The 21,131-nt window shown below is 51.0% G+C and overlaps 1 protein-coding gene and 1 long non-coding RNA gene across 15 annotated transcripts in view; one reads left to right on the top strand and one right to left on the bottom strand.

Moving 5' to 3' along the window:
• Nucleotides 1-3,768, bottom strand: part of LOC117283758 — an 88,396-nt gene extending 84,628 nt beyond the window's left edge. The window contains exon 1 of the long non-coding RNA XR_004514785.1: nucleotides 3,676-3,768. This is a non-coding gene — a long non-coding RNA (uncharacterized LOC117283758). The remainder of the gene's footprint in view (nucleotides 1-3,675) is intronic.
• Ctif (cap binding complex dependent translation initiation factor) overlaps nucleotides 1-21,131 on the top strand; it is a 296,184-nt gene that overhangs the window by 273,890 nt on the left and 1,163 nt on the right. For 13 of the 14 annotated variants that reach the window (XM_033757493.1, XM_033757492.1, XM_033757487.1 and 10 more), the window contains 2 exons: nucleotides 16,542-16,595; nucleotides 18,271-21,131. In XM_033757493.1, coding sequence (XP_033613384.1) covers nucleotides 16,542-16,595; nucleotides 18,271-18,486 — 270 coding nt within the window. In that variant the 3' untranslated portion in view covers nucleotides 18,487-21,131. The remainder of the gene's footprint in view (nucleotides 1-16,541; nucleotides 16,596-18,270) is intronic. The other variant, XR_004514784.1, reaches the window with a different exon arrangement.

Genomic DNA, 21,131 nt, shown 5'->3' with positions numbered 1-21,131 from the left:
TTTTTTTTTGCACAAATTACACTTCAATAAAAAGTTTTCCCAGGCCGGGGATTTATCTCAGTGGTCCCGCCACCTGCCTTGCAAGTGCAAGGACCCGAGTTTGATCCCCGGTACCCCCCAAAAAAAGTTTTCCCAAAAGAGTAGAAAGACAATATGAAATCACTCCCTTGGAGATTTTTCTATATAATTTTGCAACAAAGTTAGCACATAGCTTGAAGAGTCATTTAAATATAAACACAAATGATAGAGTGAGATTTAAAATAATCTTAAAACCGGATTTAAGTATCTTTCTTCCTAACCCAAACTGCTATCTAAGCCTACTTACCTAAACTTGGCTTGCTTTAATTATCTTACCAGCCCACAGGCTGCCTTGGGCCGCTTCACTACTACGCTAGCCATGCCGACTACGGTGGACCACCACCTATTTGGGTAGTGAGTCCACCAGGGCACTGGTCAGCCACCCCCATGCCAACATTGCCTCCCTCTCTCCTTCCAAGGGCTCCCTGCCAATGGAACCCATTCTCTTCTTTCTCCCACATCACATACAACCCCTCTCTAGTGCTTGTTCTCATTACCCCACAGTCAGGGAGAAACTTCCTTAACCCCATCTACTCTCTAGGAACTCTCTCGCCTCTCTCTTCCTCTAGATTTTCAAAAGAACTTTCTCTTCACATGCCATCTCTTTGGCTGGCTTGTGCCCCACCAAGTCAGCGGCATGGTCCCTGTCAAGAGGACCACACAGGTTGAATATCCCTGGTCTGAAAATTTTGAAATCTATAGCGCTCCAAAACCCAAACTTTTTGAATACCTGCATGACAGTCACCACAGATGGAAAATTCCATATTGTGAAACTTGGTTTCATACACAAAATTATTTAAAATTTTTGTATAGAATTTCCTTCAGGTTATAAGGTATGTATGGGACATAAATGAGTTTGGCCTTTAGACTTGGGTTCCATGTGCAAGATACCTCACTATGGATATGCAAACTTTCCAAATGGGGGGGATCGTAATCTGAATCACTTCTTGTCCCAAGCATTTTGGATAAGGGGTGTTTAACCTGTGTTACCAACGCCACAGGCCTGCTCAGTCCTCAGCTCTGCTATGTAGCCCAAAGCAACTGCAGGTTGTATGTAAATGAGTGACATTGACTATTCCCACAAAAGATTTTACAGATACTAAAATGTGAGTTTCATATCATTTTTATATGTCACCAAATATTGTTCTTCTTTTACATTTTCCAGCCATTGAAAAAGTGTAAAAACCATTCTCGTAGACAATGGTTAGGGAACTGTAGGTTACTCACCCCTGACACAGACCCACGGTTCCCAACAGAGGGTATTTGACAATGATTGGAGACATTTTTGGTCGTCACTACTGGGGGAGTTCTACTGGTATCCAGCGGGGAGAAGTCAGGCTTGCTATTGACAACCTCCCAGGTGCAGGAAGCCTCCACAACAAACATGGGTGCAGATGTTAGTCGCACCAAGGCTGAGCAAGTCTGTTCCAGATGCTCTCATCTGGCCTCAGAGCTTTTCATACCTCTGGGCTGAAGACTCTCAAAAAGTATCTCCAGCCAAGACCACACTCCTCTGAGCTCCAGCCTGGAAAGGCCAAACCTGATCTGCTCTCCAGACAGCCTTGGCTGTGGCTGAGGGAAGAAATGTGGTTCTTACCCTTGATTCCTCCTTCCCTGTCCCCCTTGACCTGACCTCTTGTGTCCGTTCTATCTGCACTCGGAGACTAGAAGAAAATATGGAGAAATAAGGTTGATTTTGTTAACGAAGTCTTCCTAGTCACATTTGACATGAAGCACATGCACAGATGATGTAGCTGTGCACTCTTGGGGGATGAGGGTGTGTGTTTCACCTCCACAGTCATGGCCTCCCTCAGGGCCAAAGACACAGAGGTCAGTGTAGGAGTGACCAGAGGATAGTCAACCATAGCCAGCAATGAGTGGTCAAGTGCAGGCCCTGGAGCCAGTGTTGGTCAGATGCAAGGGCGGCAGCTGGCCCACACTGGAAGACACAAACTCCACATCTACGCTCCAGGCCTAGGTCCATCTTCCTCACACCATTCCCTGGCCTACCCACGGACCCCTCAAACTCCCAGTGTCCCTATGGGACCCACCTCCTATTCCTAAAACCTGCTCCTAGCTGTACCTGACTTCCTCCCCACCACTACCACCCTGCCGGTCCCCAGGCACTGTGGGTGGCTCTGGATTTCTTGGATCTGGCCACCACTTCTCTCTCTCTCCAAGACTCTGCTACCCATCAACACCTTTCATCCAAGTTACTCACCCATCTTCCAGCTAGGTCACTCCCCTCTCAGCCCTGCCCTGCTTCCCTCAGAAAATTTGGAATGTGAGGGTGACCTTTCCCCTACCTGGAACATATTCCTTCCTTCTCTTCCTGACTCCACTCTTTCCTTGCTCCATCTGAAAAGGTCTCTTCCCAAAGAAGCCGTCCCTGAGCCTCCACTCCCCAAACAAATGACAAGAGTTCTGGCTGTCACCAGCCAACAGCACCTTCATCTTTTGCCGCACACAACCACTCAGTAATAAGAGCGGCCACTCATAACAGCATTCACGGACTGTTCTGAAGCTTGTCTCACCTCTCCTTTCAGCAACCCCCAGAGAGGGGTCATGTCACTATACCCACAGTACAGATGAAGAAGCTGAGGCTGAGAGGTGAACTCTGTATTGCACAACGCAGTGAGTGCATGACTGAGTCGGGGTTAGAATTGAGCAGTCTCCCCTATAGCCTGGGTTCCACCTGATCTCCTTATGCAGAATCTGTCTTCCCCACTGGACTATTGATCCATAAGGTCAGGATCTGGGCCTCTTTGTTGAATGAGTGAATGAATGAATGAAAATTTGTTACTACACCCAGAGGAGTTGAGCACAGGACCTGCCACACTCCATACTCCAAGGTTCTCTGTCACCGAGGGGCTGCATTCCAGGGAATGGAGCCCATTCTGAGTAGCCTCACACATGCTTTCTTTCACCCCAATCTCCAGGTTTTCTGAGAGGGCAAGCTAGGCACAAGAATCAGTGTGAAGAGCGTGAAGGGAAAACTAGACTAGGTAGATGTAGATGAGACCTAGAGATAAGTAGAACCATGGAGGTGCCCCTGGGGTTGTGAGTAGCAAGGCCTCGGGCAGAAGCTCAGAGTGACCTTCAGAAAGAGAGGAAAGAGGAGGAGGAGGAGCGGGGGGGGGGGTGGTCTTGCAGTTTGTCTTGAGGGATCTGGGAAAGGGAGCCAGGAGGGGAGAAAGCATTCATAACAGAGAAAATGATGAGCAAAGGCTGGAGGCAGATGAGGACAAGACATTTCCATAGACCTGTGAACAAATGAGTTTGGCCAGACCTGAGGTCTGGAAGGAGAGGGAGGACGGTACAAGGCCCCGTGGAAGGGGGCCAGCGAGCAGGAATGCCAGGCTAAGCACTTTATCTCCTTGCACCCGCTCAGTTGAACACAGTAAGAATGCATGGGGAATACAAAATATTGACTCACATGCTCATTCATCCAAAAAGATCATCTCAATTTAGAAAGAGTTGCCCCATTATTAAAATTTATATTCTGCTAAGGGTAAAGCTCTACAGCCAAACAAACTCACAGGTGCCAATTAAATGCTCTTATCTCCAAGTCTCTTAGACTTGGCAAAGAGTACTTACCGAATCCCTTCTTTCTGACATCCCCAAGCAGCCCCAGGCCCTTTTCTCAGCCTGGGCCTGTCTGCCCCTCTGTTGGGTGGCTGCCATTCTGAGCACAATGCTAATTATCCCTTTAGCACAGCCCTATTATTCTCTGAACATTAACAGAGCTTACTTGTCCCAGGCCCAGCTGTCTCTACCCAGTTGGTCTTTGGTTACTGCCTTTCACGCTAACCCGCCACAGAATCTACTGAGCTCACTCTCCTGAAGGGCAGACTCTGGGCCCAGCTTCTGCAATATGGTTTCAAATGCCACCTCTGGAAGGTGGTACTTCTGTCTGGGAACCAGGCCACTGAGTGCATTTATCCCTAAAGACAGCATATAGGACATGGCTTAAGCTAAGAGTTCTTCAGAATGCCATGCTTTGTGGCAGAAGAATGGGCCAACAAAAATGTGACTTCAACTTCTGAGGGCGCTTGCCGGTCACTTTTGCCTCCCCGTGCACACTCCTTGAGTCCACCCTCTTGAGATTGGCAAGAGGGACAAACTTCCAGGTGTTCACAGGCCTACCACCAAGAACCTTGAGAAGCTTCTTCCCAGCTCAAGGAAAAATGGGTCAACACAGCCCTGTGGATCACCTATTCTGCGATCTGTGAGTTAGGTGAGATGGGGCCCTTTGGGTGCGGACAATCCCTTCCTTCATCACAGATTGGCAACCTCCTATGCTGCAGTCCTCAAGGTTACTTTGAAGAGGCAGGAAAGTCACCACTGTGTCCACCTCTGCCTCCTCCCATCCTATTTTCTGATCAAATCTATTTGCCTGCTTCATGAGAAGAAATGTCTTACATTACCACAATGTCTCCCACCTCCCCTGGTGACCCACTATGTTCAGGTAGATAGAAATAAGGGAAGATCCAGGAAGGGCAGAGTGTGATGGGCAGCACTGGGCAGTGTCCTCGATGTCCCAGGAGTTGGGTGGCTGGAGAGCAGTTCACAGAAAAGCTCACCCAGGGGAAGAAAGGACAATTTCGCAAGCAAGGCCAGGCCTGGTGAGTTGCCCGTCGGCCCCTGGCACACAGATGGCTGGTTAGGAAATCCAGGAGCCACTCTGTCTCTCTCCAGCAGGCATTGCTTCTCACTTGCCACTCGCTGCCCCCCTCACTCAGGCACTGGCTCCAGGGTCAGGCTGGTGGCTGGGCAGGCAGCCGAGTACCCCTGCCATAGGTGTGGTGCCCAGGAAGCACCCGCTCTCACTCAGCTAGTGTTCTCCTGGGGTCTCAGCCTGCTGCTGATAAGGCCAGCCTGCTATCTGTGGCCATCTCAGCTGGAGCGCGGGGTGACGCGCAGAGAGGGATTCCAGACTGTTTCCTTGTTGGGTTGGCTCCAACGCCCTTATCTCCTTTCCTGCCAGGCAAAGACTCCTCACTGCTCACACAAAAGAAAACTCCACCCAAGACACCGAATCTCCCACCTCCTGGAAGGTGAAGGGTTTGCCCTTGGTTTCATTAACTCCACCTGGCCATCAGTCCAGGGACCTGTGAGGTGGCACTCAGCTAATACCTAAGGTTTCGGATTTGGTCCTGCAAGAGGGAGAAGAGGAATGGGGCTGTCTTGGTGGCTGCTTTGGGAACTCCTGGGTTTGAAAGTAAAACAAGATGCTTCTCAGAGGAGATGCAACCAGGGGATGGGCCAGAGGTTAATCACAAGATTCAGGGGCCATCAGAGTGGGCCAGAGATGAGAGGAGGCTGTGTCATCCTATAGGACAGGGGAACATGAATAAGGCTGGGTATGCAAAACATAGCCTCTCACTTGGGCGTCCTGCAGCCTGGGAAGCAGGAGAATACAGGAATATGGGAATAGTAGTGGGAACATGGGCATTTAGAATGCAGGACAACTGAATCCCGTGAATCAGCTGATCACCTAGTTCACAGCACTCTGTGAGCTCTCAAAGTGGACCCCAGCTGCCCCAATTTCCCAGGCTTAGTGTGCTGCAGCCTCAAAAGAACAGTTTACCCTGAGACACTCAACCTCACCACTGGTGATGCTTCCTGGAGACAGGGGCTGGCTGCATTGACCCTTCAAGGTCTTGTTCCAACCCAGCAGTCACTGAGTCTACAGGCAAGTTGCTATGGGAACTGTAACCTTGAATTTCCTGGCTCTGAGGCTGTGAAAATCACAACCTGAACCTTCCGTTGATGTGGGTTTTTCAATTAATTTCCTGTTTGATTGTTTACTTTAGAGAGCGGAAAATGCCTTTGCAGGCAGCTAGTTCCCTCTACCAGACGCTTGTCACACTCTTCCCCCCTAAAGCCAGCAAGGTCAAGTCCAGGCCTCAGGTGGGGGCCGGCAGCCAGGGGAGGGAACATGACCCACACTGAGGAGCAGCAGGCAGCCCCTGCCTTCCCTTGCCCTTCTCCTGGCACCCTCCAGGGTCCCCTGCTGGCAGGGTAGACCTATACTGTGTGACTTGGGCCCTATGAGGGGAGCCTGCCCACTGCCCGGAGCCCCAGGCCTGGCCCCCAGCCAGCTGCAACCTCCTGACTCAGGGAGCTGCTTTGTGCCAAGTCAGACACAAACTGCATTCATTCCTTCTGATGGTGGCCTGAGGCATGGTCCAGGGATGCCCCCTGGATGGACACTTCTGTCTGGGCTGCCCCAGAGGAAGCTGGGAAAGAAACAGCTTTTCCCTCAGTCTCCCCTTTAAGTTCCCCAGCAGAGAGCAGTGGACAGTGTGTACATGATTCTATCCTGCGCGTACTCTGTTCCTGGGGGGACAGGAGGGCAGGTGAGGGGAGGCCTGCAGAACAAGGGCCCGTATCTCCTACACAATGCCCTCCCTCACTAGGGAAGAGGCACATGGCAGCCTTCCAAGCCCTCCTCCCCACCTCACTTGCTCAACCCTCAGAGATAGGCAGGAGCACCCACCCACTTTATGAGGGGGGACTCTGAGGCCTGAGAACAGGAAGTAGAATTGGCTAGAAGGCTGCAGACTTACTAGTCAGGAGCTCTGGAGGGAAGGGGCAGTGCTTAGAAGGGCACCCAACCTCTCAGGAGCCCTCCCCCTATCTAGGGGACCATATATCATGCTGTCTGAACTAGAGCAGTTTTGAGAATAGAAGGGATGCTTTTACTAACGGCTCCAGGGTGGCCAGTGAATGCCGGCACCATCCCAGGCAGACCAGGTTGCAGTCACTCCACCTCTCCCTTGCCTCTCCTCTAATGACATGGGGCTCGGTGGGGGCAATAGGTAGACCACTTTGACTGTGAAGCCAGACTGGACCTGTGTTCAAATCCCATTTTCCAACTTACCCGTGCTCTTGCGGGAGTCGTTTTGCTCGGAGCCTCCGCTTCTGCTGCTCCAGCATGAAGAGCATTACCTGGGTATCTAACTCCCATAGTCTGGTGTAGGGGCCAAGTAGATTTTTTAATGTACCCAAAGTACCTAGAGGAAGACCCAAAGGATGTCACCCAAGTGACAAACAAGGAGCCCAAAAGTGGCATGCAGCTCTCAGGAGGCCCCTGTGGAAGGGAAGACCTCAGCGTTGCCTTGAGCATTTCTTGTCCATTCTGGAGGAGGGATGCACGGATGTTGGGGCAGTGAGTTCAGAGAAGACAGGCAGAGCTTCTAGAAGGGATGGGAAGGGTACTAAAGGAGAAATTGGGAGGTGCTGGCTGCAGACACAACTGACTTCCCCAGTGTTTCACACCTGACCCAAGGGCCTGGGAATTAACAACTGCAGGCACAGCAAACAAAGCTCCTTCCTGCCCAGGCCACTGGCCTGGGCTTGGCCTCAAGAGGAGACACTAGAGCTGTGGCCCTGTCCTCTGGCTCCAGTGTCTGCAGGATTCTGTGTCTGCTCTGAGCCCCAGATAACATTTCCACTCCCTGGGGCCAGCTGTGGGATGAAGAATTCCCCCATGTGACATTTACTGCCGCCACTTTGTACTGGATGGTTTGCAAGCTCGGCAGGAAGGAGGCTAATTATTCCCTCTGGGGCGCCTGGTCTGCAGTTAGGGTGCCTGCTGGCTTGGTTGCCTTCGTTAGAAGGGCTGGCAGCCAGACCACAGGGCACAAGCTGGAACTGAAGTCCAGGTCTCAGCCAGGCATTTCCTTGACGTCTGACCCTGACCACCACACCGGCACTCCTTATTAGGCTAGGGGAAAAGTGACATTTGGGGCCAGTTTCCCTCTCCAGAGGGTATCTGCAATCAGGCAGACACAGAGTGATGACAATAAAAAACACTAACTTCAAAGCTTCACTCACAGGTTGGGTAGCATGAGCGTTTATACAAGTTGTATCGACAGATCCCCAGCCCTTTCCTTCCACTTCCCAGGGGCACTATCCCTTCTCTTATTTCAGGCAGATCCGTGCACCTGACCCTCCCTATCCTGGCTTTCCCCCTTCCAATCCACCTGTAGCCTTATACAGTCTCCAGGCTCTCCTGCCTCAACAAGTATTGCCACTGACCCTGTGCCACTTTCTTTCTCTTGGCACTCTGCCTTTCCTCTCTTCCATAAGCAAGTTCAAAAACAGAACAGAAAGGGGAGGTGAAAGGAAGGGGAGAGAGAAAGAGACAGACCCAAAGGAAAAGAGAGCAAGCATGAACTCTTTCAACCTGCACCTCTGACCTCCCTCCCACTCTCCAAGCCTCGGACTCAGGTTTCTACTTGCTCCTGCCACGCACTAAAGTCATCATGGCAAAGTCAGCCTTCACACTTCCAATCCAGGGGGCCTTGGTCATTATCATCTTACTTGACCTCTCTGAGCATTTGACCTATCGCCCTTGCACCTCTTTGGAACTCTCTTGCCTTCCATGACGCCACTTATTCCCGTGCCACTTTGCCCTTTTGTCCTTATCTTCCTCCTCTGTGGGTTCCTCCTCCTCCTCTCTCACCCTGTACACAGTGCTGTTTCCTGGGCTGGAGCCCTCTCCTCTTCTCCTTCCATCTGTTCTTTGGCACCAGGGATCAAACTTGGGACCTTGTACTTGTGAGGCAGGTGGCGCCTTACACCTATGACAGCACCTGAGCACCGAGGCCCCAGATGGCCACACCCTCACTGGTCATCTGATGAGCCCCCCATCATTGAGGGCCATGGACTCAGTATTTCTGAGTCCTACACTCATTTGCTTTCTTCTTGCCTTCCCAGTACTATGGGTGGCATTGCTCTCTACCCAGTTGACCAAGTACTAAGCCTGGAGGTGGCCTTGCTTCCACACTGCCCTTTTTGTTACCCTCACATCTGCTTTTTAGGATATTCTGTATCTTAATCCTTCTCCTTCCTTTGTGTCTCTCTGCATTCAAGCCACCATGATTTCATACCACAGCCTTCTCTCTGGCCTCTAGTCCCAACACCATCCTCCTAGGTCCAGTTTTGTTCTTCACTGCAAGAAAGGTTCTTTCTGAACCGCAAATAATATCTTGCTACTCTCCAACTTGAAATCTTTTAGTGACTCGGGATAAAATTCAAATTCAGTAGCATGACTTCTAGAGCTCTTTAGGATGCCTTCGTTATCACCGTACTCTGCCCTCTCCCCTCACCAAGCACCATGTATTTTAGGCCTCTTGAAGTATTTATTTGTGCACCAGTGCGTTCTGCTTGCCGACATTTTTAATTTGTGCACACTCTTCTCATCCATATGCCGGAAGTGTTCTCCACCATTAACCCTTCCATCCCATACTCCAACCCTATATACCTGGTAAAACTCTGTTGAACGATCACCCCCTTCTAGACTGTGAGTTATAAGTTTTACTCTTCTTGGTACCCCTGTATTTACACTGTGTTTAGCACATAGTAGTTTAGCACGTTTTTTTTTTTTTCCTCATTGAGTTTATTGGTACATTTTAGGTATACAGTACAGTTACATTCATTATTGGGATCGTGAACCTTTACATGACAGGTCTTGGTTCTCATTTTTCCTCTCGTCCCTTCCCTCCCTTCACCCTCTCCTCCCTCATAAATGTTGAAAGAATGTGTAAGTGGTAGGTGAGTGGATGGATGGATGGGCGGATAGATAGATGGATGGGTGGTGTAGTTGGGTAGATGGGTGAAAGGATAGATGTGTGGATTGATGGTTTCTGGTTACCAACTCAAAGAATAAGTAAAAACAAGCCAGGCAAGTGGCACTCATGCAATCCCAGCACTTGGGATGCTGACACAGAAGGATCACAAGTATGAGTTCTGCCTGGACAACTTAGTAAGACCCTGACTCAGAATTTTTTTTTTTTGTACCGTGATTAAATTTATGACCTTGTACTTATGAGGCAGGCACAGTGGCACTCAGACTTTTAAAATAAATAAATAGGGTTGAGGATGTGGCACAGTGTAAAGTCTCTAGGTTCAATTCCCCAGTACCACCAAAAAAAAAAAAAAAAGAAGAAGAAGGGAATAGATAAGAACAATATAATTTTGTGACTATCCAGACTGTGGTCACCATTCAACAGAATTAAGAATTATGAGCTCCAACCAGCAAAAATAGGAATCAGCAGATCTGAGAGGGATTAAAATTATTCCAGAAGGAAGAGAATGCTAACCTAGGACTCTTGATTTTCTGCAAGCTCAGCTCAGACTCACTGTCTGCCTTGTGCAAGCCACTTAACTATTGAGCCTTAGTTTCTCCGTCTATTAAGTAGAGATGATAATGCCTGTGGCCTTTGCCTGCCTCCACAAGAGTGTCACGAGGGGAAATGGGATGGTGCACACAGTGTGTAGAGATCTGCAGGGAAGGTATATGTTTATAAAGATACAAATGTAATAACAGTAATAACACCTTGCATCTGAATCCAGCCTTGCATTTTCCAAAGCTCTTTCACATACATTATCTCAGTTGACTCTCAAAACAGTTCTAGGCAGGATTTATCCCCAAACTCAGGTGAGGACCAGAATTGCAATGTGATTAAGGGGCCTGCCTGGGGTTACTCTTACTGAGCAGCAAGTCTTCTGACTCCATGGCTGCTGTGTATATTTGATGATAGCCTCTCCTAGATAGATTATCTACTTTCCTGCCTTCCTGAACAGAGACCCACGTGTAATTGACCCTCTTCTTGATGACTCAGTCATTACTATGAGCATCAGTTCCTGTGTTATCCTCTAGATCGGGCTGTAGATGCAGGTCCAGGGCCAGCAGTGGCGCAGGGTCCAGCGCCAGCATGGACCCTGACTGTCCCTATGGACACTCCTGAGATGAAGGTGGCCATGTGTGGGCTTCATGCCAGCTACCGCTCTGGGCCCTGTGCCATGTACTGGGGCTATCTCTTCTGGGTCTGCCTATTCTTCTCCCTCTTCCTTCTCTCTCCACTGTGAATGCACCCAACACTGTGTCTGCCACCCCTTCCCACTCTCCTCTGCTCCTTTTTTCTCTCTTCTCTGACCTGTAGCTTCTTCCACACTTTCAGCTTGTCCTGCCAAGCCCTGGACCCGGCCAGCCAATCAGAGTGCTCTGGTGGGCCTTGTTCTCCAGCAAAGCAGCCAATCGCAGGTGCTCTGTAAACCTCCCTCTCCTGCTCCTTAGCCGCTGTTCTCCAGACCATGCCCCTACTCCCTAAAAAGGAAGGGGGCTCCTAGAGCAAACAGGTCCTGAGCTGAGCTTCTGCGATAGGTGCATTAAGCAGCCTTGAGTCTCTTCTATCAGCGCTGTAGAATGTGCGGTATGGAAATGTGGGTGGTCAGAAAGGGCTGGCCAGCAGGCCTTGGGTTGACACCTCTCACCAGAAAGGCAAGCAGTTGTGATCAGCACTCATCTCCGCCTGTAGAGCAGGGCAGCCCCATGGGTCCTTCCATCAGCACCCTCTTCCCTTCTGCCGGATGGCATCCCAACAGCCAGCCTGGTTCCATCCTGGGCATGCCTTGGGCAGCACGCCCGTGCCCTGTGGCCCTTCCCCAGGGACTCTGGGATGCTCTTTCTCCCTGGTTGCTGTTCAGCCGGGCACCTTGGCTTCTCCCCAGGGAGGATACGATGGGTGTGTCCACAACAGGTCTCCGGCAGAGACAATAGGACAGGAATGTATTCGCTTCCGAACAAACACTGTGTGGGCTCGCACAATTGCCTTGGATTCTCATCCAAGAAACACATCTCGCTATGCCTGCCCCAGCCCGCCCACATCCCTGTCTGTGCCAGAGACTACGGGGGCGCCTCTCCCCTCACCCCAGGCCTTCAGTCCACAGAGTAGGCAGACTCAGTCCTCCATCAGTGTCATGGGAGAGGGACAGTCCTGCCCTCCCAAAACGTACCTGCTCTGGCCACTGTCTTTTAACCATTTTTTTGTTTTGTTTTGTTTTGTTTTGTTTGTTTTTTGAGACAGGGTCTCACTATGTAGCTGAGACTGACCTGAACTCACTATGTAGCCCAGGCTGGTCTTGAACTCACAGCGATCCTCCTGCCTCAGCCTTACAGGTGTGCACCACCACACCCAGCAAATCATTTATTTTTAATTATGGGACGATGTACAGAACATAAAATTTATCCTTTGAGCAATTTTTAAGACTACACTTCTGTGAGCCAGGCGTGGCGGCGCACGCCTGTAATCCCAGCACTCGGGAGGCTGAGGCAGGAGGATCACTGTGAGTTCAAGACCACCCTGGGCTACGTAATGAGTTCCGGGTTAGTCTCAACTACATAGTGAGACCCTGTCTCAAAAAAAACAAAAAACAAACGAAAGACTGCACTTCTGTGACACTGTATCTGCTCACCTTGTTGTGCTGCCATCCCCTCGTCCACCTCCAGAACGTCTTCATCTTCTCCAGTCCAAATACTAACTCCCCACCCCCACTTCTGCCCCTGGCAACCACCATCTGTCTTCTGTCTATGAATGTGACTATGCATTCTAAGTTCCTCATGTAAATGGAATCATACAGCATTTGCCTTTCTGTGCCTAACTTCTTGAAGGTTCATTCATGTGGCATCCTAGGTCAGAAATGCCTTCCTTCCTTTTTAAGGCTGTATAACGTTCCATTGTGCACATGGACCAATTGTTTATCCATTCACCCATTGATGGGCACTTGGGCTACTCTACCGTTTGGCTATTGTCAATCATACAGCTATGAGCGTAAGTATGCAAGTTTTATGTCCATTCAAGAAGCCGCTGCTTTTTATTCATCTTTGAGTTAGACAATGCAGTTGTCTCCTGAAGATTACAAATAGGGCATTCAAAAATGAGAGAGCTACTTGGCCTCTTCAACATAGCAGCAAGGACACTTACCCAAAAGCTATCTGCCCCATAGGAAAACAGCCCTGAAGATGTGAGGCACAGAGCGAGAATTGGGGGCCAAGGTGGAAGAATGGAAAGGTTCTGAACTTGGGATGATGTCCCCAAAGGGCAAGTCAAGTGGGGAGTCCTGAGCAGCGCCGAACTGAGGAGCCCTGGCACTGAGCAGGGTTCAGGAGGGAGCCCCTGTGGAGGTGTGTTGGGCTTGTGGACATTGTCCTGTTACACACAAAGAACAGCAGGCCTGAGGCCAGTGAAGTCCCCTCAGGGGTCAGAGGTGGAGGCTGAAGGAGCTACCCTCCCCTGTCCCTGCAGCCCCAAGGGCATGAGAGTCACTCACAAAAGCTGGCATAGAAAGGCCGAGTCTGCATTTGCAGGAAGAACAGGACACAGCCTGTAGCCACCAATCCCTTCACATACTCTCTGTGTTCCAGCAACTGTGAAGAAAAGGAAAATGCAAAGCTCTCCGCCCTCCATGGTTTCCTTGAGAAAGCCCAGCAAGCCATGTGCCGGGGGCTGGCTACACAATGTGATTTTTGGCTGTGTACAGACTTTCCCAAACAACCAAGCAAGAGATAAGGTTGGAAGGGAGAACCCGCCCACAGCCCTGCTGGAGAGTCCTGGTCAGTCTGCCCCCTACCTTGGCAGTCAGGAACCCTGGTCCCTACCAAGGAGAAAACAGAGGCAGTGGCCCTCAGGAGCATGGCTATGGAGAATGTGGGCCTGCAGAGGGCACATGGTGCAGACACAAAAAGGGGGGAAGGCAAGAGGAAAATGAGGAAGAGTACAGCAGAGGAGCTCTGGTCCCATGGCACAGGAGAACTGAGGGCAAGATCGGGCCTTGGGCGGTAGCCAGAAAAAGGAGAGGACCCTAGCTCTCAAGGTATCGCGCTCTGTTGACAGCACCAGGAGGCTTTGCAAGGTTCTCTCTGAAGTGTCAACGAGGTCTGAGGGCCACTGTCCCCGGAGACAGACAGCAGCATTTCACATCAGTGACTCCTTGTCTGATCCTGGCTCTTTGAAGAATTTCCCATTGTGTTACCTTGACTGTCCCTAAACCTCAGAATTTGGCAGCCCCTTACAAAGCTGGTCAAAAGACAGAACAGGGCCCAGGAGCATCCAGTCCACCACGAGAAACCTGGATTGGGCAGCCACCATGTGCCAGCCAAGCAGGACCCAGATGCATCCTGAGCCCACCTCTCCACCTTCCACCAGCTCGCACCTTCTCTTCTTCCAAGCCCATCATCCACTCTGTCTCAGAAATTCCTCCCCCAGATGAAAACCTTCCCCCTTTCTTATGATTTCCACTAGGAACTTTTATTTTAGGGTTTTCTCCTGATAAGCAGCAGGAAAAGCACCTGAAGAAGTTCATCCTGACAGCGAGTTCCAGAAGGTTGTACAGGGCTGTCCTTGCACACACACACCCATCTTTCCTGTAGAATAAGTGGGGTCCAGTCTGCCTTTCCCTTCACCCCTGTGTCAGACAATCACAGGTCCCTTGAATCCTTGGGACCTGCCCCATCAGAGTGAGCTGGGTTGCAAACTGGCCCAGGTGACATAAAAAAGCCTCCTGCAAGGTGAGCACTTCCCCAACTATTTCCCCAACTTGCCTTCTGGTCCCCTCTCTGGCCTCCTGAGTCCTCCAAGTGAGAGAGACTCTTCCCTAGGTGTCCCACAGGCACTGGCTTGGTAGAAAGCCCCACTTGGCTCTCCTTAAGGATCTGCAGTCCTAGAACTAGAAACAAGAGAACTGCAAAGGCAGACGTGTACAGGAGAGCGTGCTACAGCTTAGTTCACTGTGCAGACATGTCTGGTGGGCGTGCAAAGCACTTTTTATCTTTTGTTCTAACTATAATGCTTGTGTGGTGTGTGTGGGTACATGGGCGAAAATAATTTCTAGAAGTAACCTTGCTGGGTCAGAGGGTGTATACCCTTGCCGTGTTGATAATTACTACCAAGTTGCCATCTGTAGAGCTGCCCTCCACCTACCCCAGTACTGGGGATTAAATCCAGGGTCTTCTCACTGAGCTATATCCTTAGCCCCTTTTTTGTATTTTTAATCTTAAAACAAAGTCTGGCTAAGTGGCTAAGGTGCACAAGCTGGGCCTGAACTTGCAATCCTCCTGCCTCAGCATCCCAAGAGTGTTGGGATTGTAGGTCTGTGCCAACACTCCCAGCTGGGTTGTACCAATTTACCATCTTATATCTCCACATGCACATATATTTGTAGAAGCATTGATTATAATTTTGTTCCATGTCTCCTCTGTCAAGAGGTGTGGGGTGGGGACACCTACACTTCCTTCCCTATCATCTTCCCAAGGATGTGTGCACTGCAGTGCCTCACAGACCCACTGCCTCTTGGCATGGACCTCTTCTTTCCCACTTACCAGCTCTGCCAGCTGGGCCAAGTTATCTCTCTGCCTCCCAAATATGTTAGCAAATTTCTCCAAGGGCTTTCCAGGTACCACATGCTATACCCAGCACTGAGGATAGCAGTCCCCAAGACAGAGGCCTCCTCATGAAGCTTCCCTTCCTCTGCAGGCAGGCAGACAACAGGCAAACAGGTGGACAGTGTGTCAGGGATGAACGAGTGTGATCAGGCCTGCACACGCTGCTTGGGGCAGGCCATCTGATGAGGTGCCCTTGGCCAGAGCTCTGCACAGGGTAGGGTGAGGTCTGTAGCTATGGAATGGCTGAGAATTCCTGGGGACAAGAGTGCGGAAGCCCTGAGTTGGAAATTTGATACATGCTGCATTGAGGAAGAACTCTGCAAACATTGAGTAAAGCTAATCACAGAAGACCACATATTGTCTGATTCCATTGACAGAATATGTCCAACATAGGCAAATCCACAGAGACAGGAAGGAGACTGGGTATAGCCAGGGGCTGGAGTGAACCAGGAATAGGGAACAGCTACTGGCAGGTTTCTTCTGGAGGTGATGAAAATGTCCTGGAATTCAGAGGTGGTAATGGTTGCCTAACTCTGAATATCCTAAAACCCACTGGATTATACACTTTAAAATGGTGAATTTTATGTTACCTCAGTTTTATGAATTATATCTCAACTTAGAAAGAAATAGAATGTGCCAGGCAGGTAGAGGGAATGCTGATTGGCAGTGTGGCTAAGCCAAGCACTGAGCAGCCTGGCCATGGCCCTGGTTAGGAAGGACTCAGGGCAAATCAACGCTGCCTTGGTTTTGAAAGATTGCAGCATTGGGCCATGGGAAAAGAATGCTTGCTTTTACTGGACATCCTCCCAGGCCGAGCCCAAGGCTGCTGGCCCAGTGGCTAAACTTCTTCACACACAGGGTCACCAAGTGGACATCCTTAAACCCATTGCATTCAGCACACTTGCCACCACCTTCAGACTCCCCACAGCCCTTCTCTGTGAGGGCCTGTACTCACGCTGTCCTGACCCAGCCGGGACTCAATACTGTATGGTCACTGTATGGACTCAATACTGTATGCAGTGTCCTCCAGCTGCCCAAAGCCAGCAGAAAAGTCACCGCTTCTGAGTGCACTTTCCATATTCCACCTTCTGACCTTCATGGGCTCTCGCTCCAGCCTATCCCTCAGCCTGTTGTCACAGGACAAACTTCAGGACTGGGTCTGGAGTGACCGGAGCAGGGAAAGACAGCCCAACCAACCTAATTGATTTCCTCTCTGTCCTTCTCTTTACAGCTCCTGCAGTCTCAGGATGTGAAGGAAGACGCTGTCCTTTGCTGCTCTATGGAGGTAAGCAGTGGGGCTCGGGTGTCCAAACCTCAGACCCGTGCATCCCTCGCACCTCACAGTTGGAGGGGACTGGAGTCATTGGAGCATCCACAGTCCCAGGGGAAATGTTTGTTGAGTGAGCTGATGAGAGGTGGCTTCTTGAGTGGGCATGGATTGCTGCACCCAGAGCTGCCCACCCTAAACCAGGTAAGTGCTGATGATGAGCGCCAGCTGAGAATGGGCTACCTCCATTCTCAGGGTGCAGCCACTGCTCACTGACATTCATTCCTCCTCCGAGATCTTCCTTTAGAGCCTGGCTCTGGCTGGTCCCTGGAGCAGATCTTTGCCCTTTGCAAACAGCTCAGAGTACTCAGAGAGGAGCACGTGGAGGAGGGGGCATCCAGCATGGGGCCTTAGCCTAGCAACACTAATGAGCGTGCCATATAGGTGGCTCTACCAGGCTGCGAAGGAAGAGCTCAAACAATAGAAGTGCCAGGAGCTGGCCAGCAGCCTTGGGTCTGGGAGATGGACACTTATTTCCAGCGGTGCAACGTGGTGCTCGAGGAGTTGAGAGCTGGAGGCGAAGGAGGCATGGTTGCACCCTCAGACAGCTGCAAGGCTGGCTAGGGGCAGATCTCACACACACACTGGTTGGAGGGCTATGTGGAGTGAGTGTCAATACAGAGCACACATCCTTGTGAAGTCAGGTCAGGAAGGCTTTATGAAAAAGGCAGACTTGAAGTCAGGTGGACATAGCTGGAGGTGGGAAAATAGGGACCAAGCAGCTGCTGGCCAGTGGCTCACTGGTCCAGAAAAATTATAGCTTCTTCCTCCAAGGGGTTTTTCAAGATTATGAGATCTCTCAAGATCATCCAGGAACAGGGATTTAGCTCAGTGGTTCTGCCGCCTGCCTTACAAGCACAGGTACTGAGTTCAATCCCCTGTACCCCCCCAAAAAAAATTATCCAATTGGCCTTTTTTATTTACTGGGTTGTTGTTGTATTTTGTTTTTTGGGTTTGTGTGTGTGTGTTTGTGTGTGTGTGTGTGTGTGTGTGTGTGTGTGTGTGTGTGCGCGCGTGTGTGTGTGTGTGTGTGGGATTAAACTCAGGACATTGCACTTGCAAGGCAGGCAGCGGCACCACTGAGCTAAACCACCCCCACCACGGCCCTCCAGCTGGCCTTTTGACCCAGTTTATATTTCTCTCCTCCTTTCATCATAAACATAGGTGGAGGTTGGTTTGGGGTCTGGAGAGAAAGGGAGAGAGAAATAGACCTCATCCTGCTCTCAGGTTCTAGCCCATACAGGTAATAATGACTAAACTCATTTCCAGCAAGAGAAACCCCCAGCAAGAGGAAAAGCCACCTGATCACCCAAGGGAACAGGTCACCTTGAGTATGTGAGTGTAGTCAGGGAAGGCTCCCTTTAGGAGGGGAGGTGCTTGGGTGGAAGGGACAAAGGGTATGTTCCTCTTGAGGGCTCTTTGGGACCTAGGCATCAGGCAGTATTCTGACTTCTTTCATTCCTGCCGGTAGATGTGTATTCAGTGTGGGACTGCAACGTGACTGTTCCCACCTGAGCCTGCACATCGCTAGCACAAGCCAGCTCTTCTTGTCCCTATCCCCAGCCCACCTAATGAAGATAGCGTTGTGGTACCCAAGTTCTGCCCTAATTAGCCCCCACTTCTCCGCCTGCAGCTACAGAGCACAGGGCGACTGCTGGAAGAACAGCTTCCCGAGATGATGACGGAGCTTCTAGCCAGTGCTCGAGATAAGATGCTGTGCCCCTCGGAGTCCATGCTGACCCGGTCTCTGCTCCTGGAGGTCATCGAGCTCCACGCCAACAGCTGGAACCCTCTGACACCCCCTATCACGCAGTACTACAACAGAACCATCCAGAAACTGACAGCCTGACAGCCAGGGGGCCTGGAGGGTGGCCCGTGGGCAGCTGGGGCCCTGGTGCACAGAGCCAGATGGACAGGCGGGAGGACAGGGGTGGCCCTGGTGGGAGAAAGAAATGGGGAGGAAGGCAAGCAGAGTCAGTGGCCAGTCTGGAGCCAACCGGGAAAGGGGTCAAATCTCTGAGAAGAGCCTCCCCGTGCATAAACACCCCCACCTGAGCCTGAGCATGCAGCAGCTCCTACCAACAAGGGAAGCATGTTTCTCTTCGGTGGTGGCCCTGGCCCTAGACCTCCCTCACTCCCACCCTCTCCACCCCCAGCCATCCAACCCATCCACCTCAAGCCTCAAGCAGAGATCTCATCTCTGCAGCTCCTCAGAGGCCCCTGCCCCCCTGCAGCCCTGAACACTAGCCTCCCACACCAGGGCACCGCTTGGGTCAGAAAAGACCTCAGAGGCTGGAAAAGTAGGTCGAGACGGGCTCCCATTGTTCCCTTCGTGCTGTCAGCCGCAGTCGCCAACTGGCAGCAGGCGACATGTAGCAGATGTCCGGGAGGACAAAGGCAGGCACGGTCCCCACCAGCCGCCAGTAATTGACGGCCTTTGTCAGCCACAGCGGAGCTAGGGAGAGGCGCTTTTGCTCTGCTCTTCACACCCCACCCTCCCAACCTCAGCTCCTCCAGCCTTGCCTCTACCCAGCCCTAGGAGGCTGGCAGCGGGGAGGGGAGCTGGAGCTTGCAACTCAGTTTGCACCCTTTCCTTTTGTTGTGTTTTATTTTTCAAAAGTCGGTCGCTTTGAAGTCTCTTCTCTCAATGAAAATACCCTCGATGTGATCACACAGTCAGCCGTGCAAGAACCCCCTGATTAATGGGAGATCAAACCCTGCCCCCTCTGGAAAGATTCTAGCCATACACAGCTTGCCAGTAGCCAATTAGAGTAATTGGAAACTTCTGCCCCGGCGGGGGTCCCCTGCTGGAATCCTGTGTCCTCCCCTCCTGGCCTGCAGCAACTCTGCCCTCCAGTTTCTGTCTCTCAAAGGATCTGGTACTGGGGCTGCTGGACAGTGTTAGCCCTGGTCCTGGCCATGGGGGTCTTGCAGCAAACAGGCCCCGGAACAAGTTTGGCAAACTAAAACTAAAGTGAAAGTCTTCTCAAGCTCTTAGTGGGGAGAAGGATGGGGTGGGAGCTGCCTGGCTCCCCAGAATTTGTCTAAATCATGGGCTGTGTCATTGCCCAAGCCTTATCCTACACAGGATCCTGAAGCCTGGTCCTTCCAGCTGTTGGGAGAAGGAGAAATCGTTGAGTCATAGGAAGAACAGTCAGGGGGGCACCCTGATGCAGCTTTCCAGGCTGGAAACAAGGCTGGGATATCTTGGAGGGCCCTGTCCTGAGGAGCAGCCTCTTCTGTGATGGCTATAGAAGAAGGTGAGGTCAAGCTCTGGGATGCTGGCATCAGGATCATGACCAGTGTCCACACAGCCTATGTCTGGAGTGTGGAACCCATGCTTTGATAAGCCCCTATAAAATGTCATCAGAACCCAGCAGCTTCTTGATTTGCTCCTTTCTTGAAGTTGGTCATACCCTGGGTCGCACTTGAAACCTCTTATGGCCTCCTGATCCAAATCAGACTAGCTGGGAGGTAAAGGGTGGGGAGGTTTCTGCTGATTGTTTCTGAGTCTAGAAAGAAGTTTCCCACTCAAGACTATCTTTCCCTCACTGAAACTGGCCTTCTAGTCCTGCGATGGGAGCCTTGCCAGTCCCCCACAAAAAGCCTCCTTGGGACAAGGTGTGGGGAGCATAGTTTCCCTTTAAATGGTCAATGGCCTCTGCCAAGAGACTCATGCTGGCCCTTGGCCCCTGCCTTCTTCCTCTCCTGCTCCTCCTTCCCAGGCTTTCTCAAGCTGCTCTTTAGCTGCTCTCCTGCACCAGCCCTTAGGCCCATCCTGGAGCCCAGGGACACCAGAAACCACGCAGGAGGCCTTGAAGGAAGAGTTGGGCTGATGTCAGGATGCTCAGAGAGGGCACTGGGGAAATCTTGCTCTCAAGGAGCCAGACATCCCTGGCCAAACAGCTGCTCCCTGCAGCCTCAGAGGGCCACACCTATGCTTAGAAGGGCCCCTCTTCCCTCAGGTGTGTGTGTGTGTGTGTGTGTGTGTGTGTGTGTGTGTGTGTGTGTACATACACAAGCATGTGTGTGCATCAGCAGAGAACAAAGCAGGGTCCCCAGAAAACAGCGGTCTGAGAGTTGGGTCTCCTAGACCCCTCGTTGGGCTCACAGGAAGGCTCCATGAAAGAGGGCTCCCAAATGCTGTGTGGAAGGGCCAGTGTCCCCTGTGGAAGCAAGAGGCAGACGACATTGTGGACACCGAGGGTCAGATGTGCCTCCCTCCCGATGTCCTGTTTGTTGGGGTCTTGCCTCAGCGCCATCCCCTATTTGGCCATGAAGACTAGTGTGAAGATGTGAGATATAAAAATATGTATTATATATAAATATATTTTTTAATTATGTGTTGTGTCACAGTGGCTCCAGACGTACAGTTTGCCTAATTTGTTCCATTGCTTGAAAGCACTTCCTGGCCCATCTGAATAACACTTTTGGCTGTTTTTCTAAATGCAGGTTGCTGCTTTTTCAGACATGGAAGGAAAACATTTTTTTTTT

This window comes from Fukomys damarensis, unplaced genomic scaffold, assembly GCF_012274545.1.
Source record: "Fukomys damarensis isolate Sample0158 unplaced genomic scaffold, DMR_v1.0_HiC HiC_scaffold_30, whole genome shotgun sequence".
In the NCBI taxonomy this organism is placed as follows: domain Eukaryota; kingdom Metazoa; phylum Chordata; class Mammalia; order Rodentia; family Bathyergidae; genus Fukomys; species Fukomys damarensis.
The sequence above is the reverse complement of the archived record's forward strand: the minus strand, read 5'-3'. Positions and strand labels throughout refer to the sequence as shown.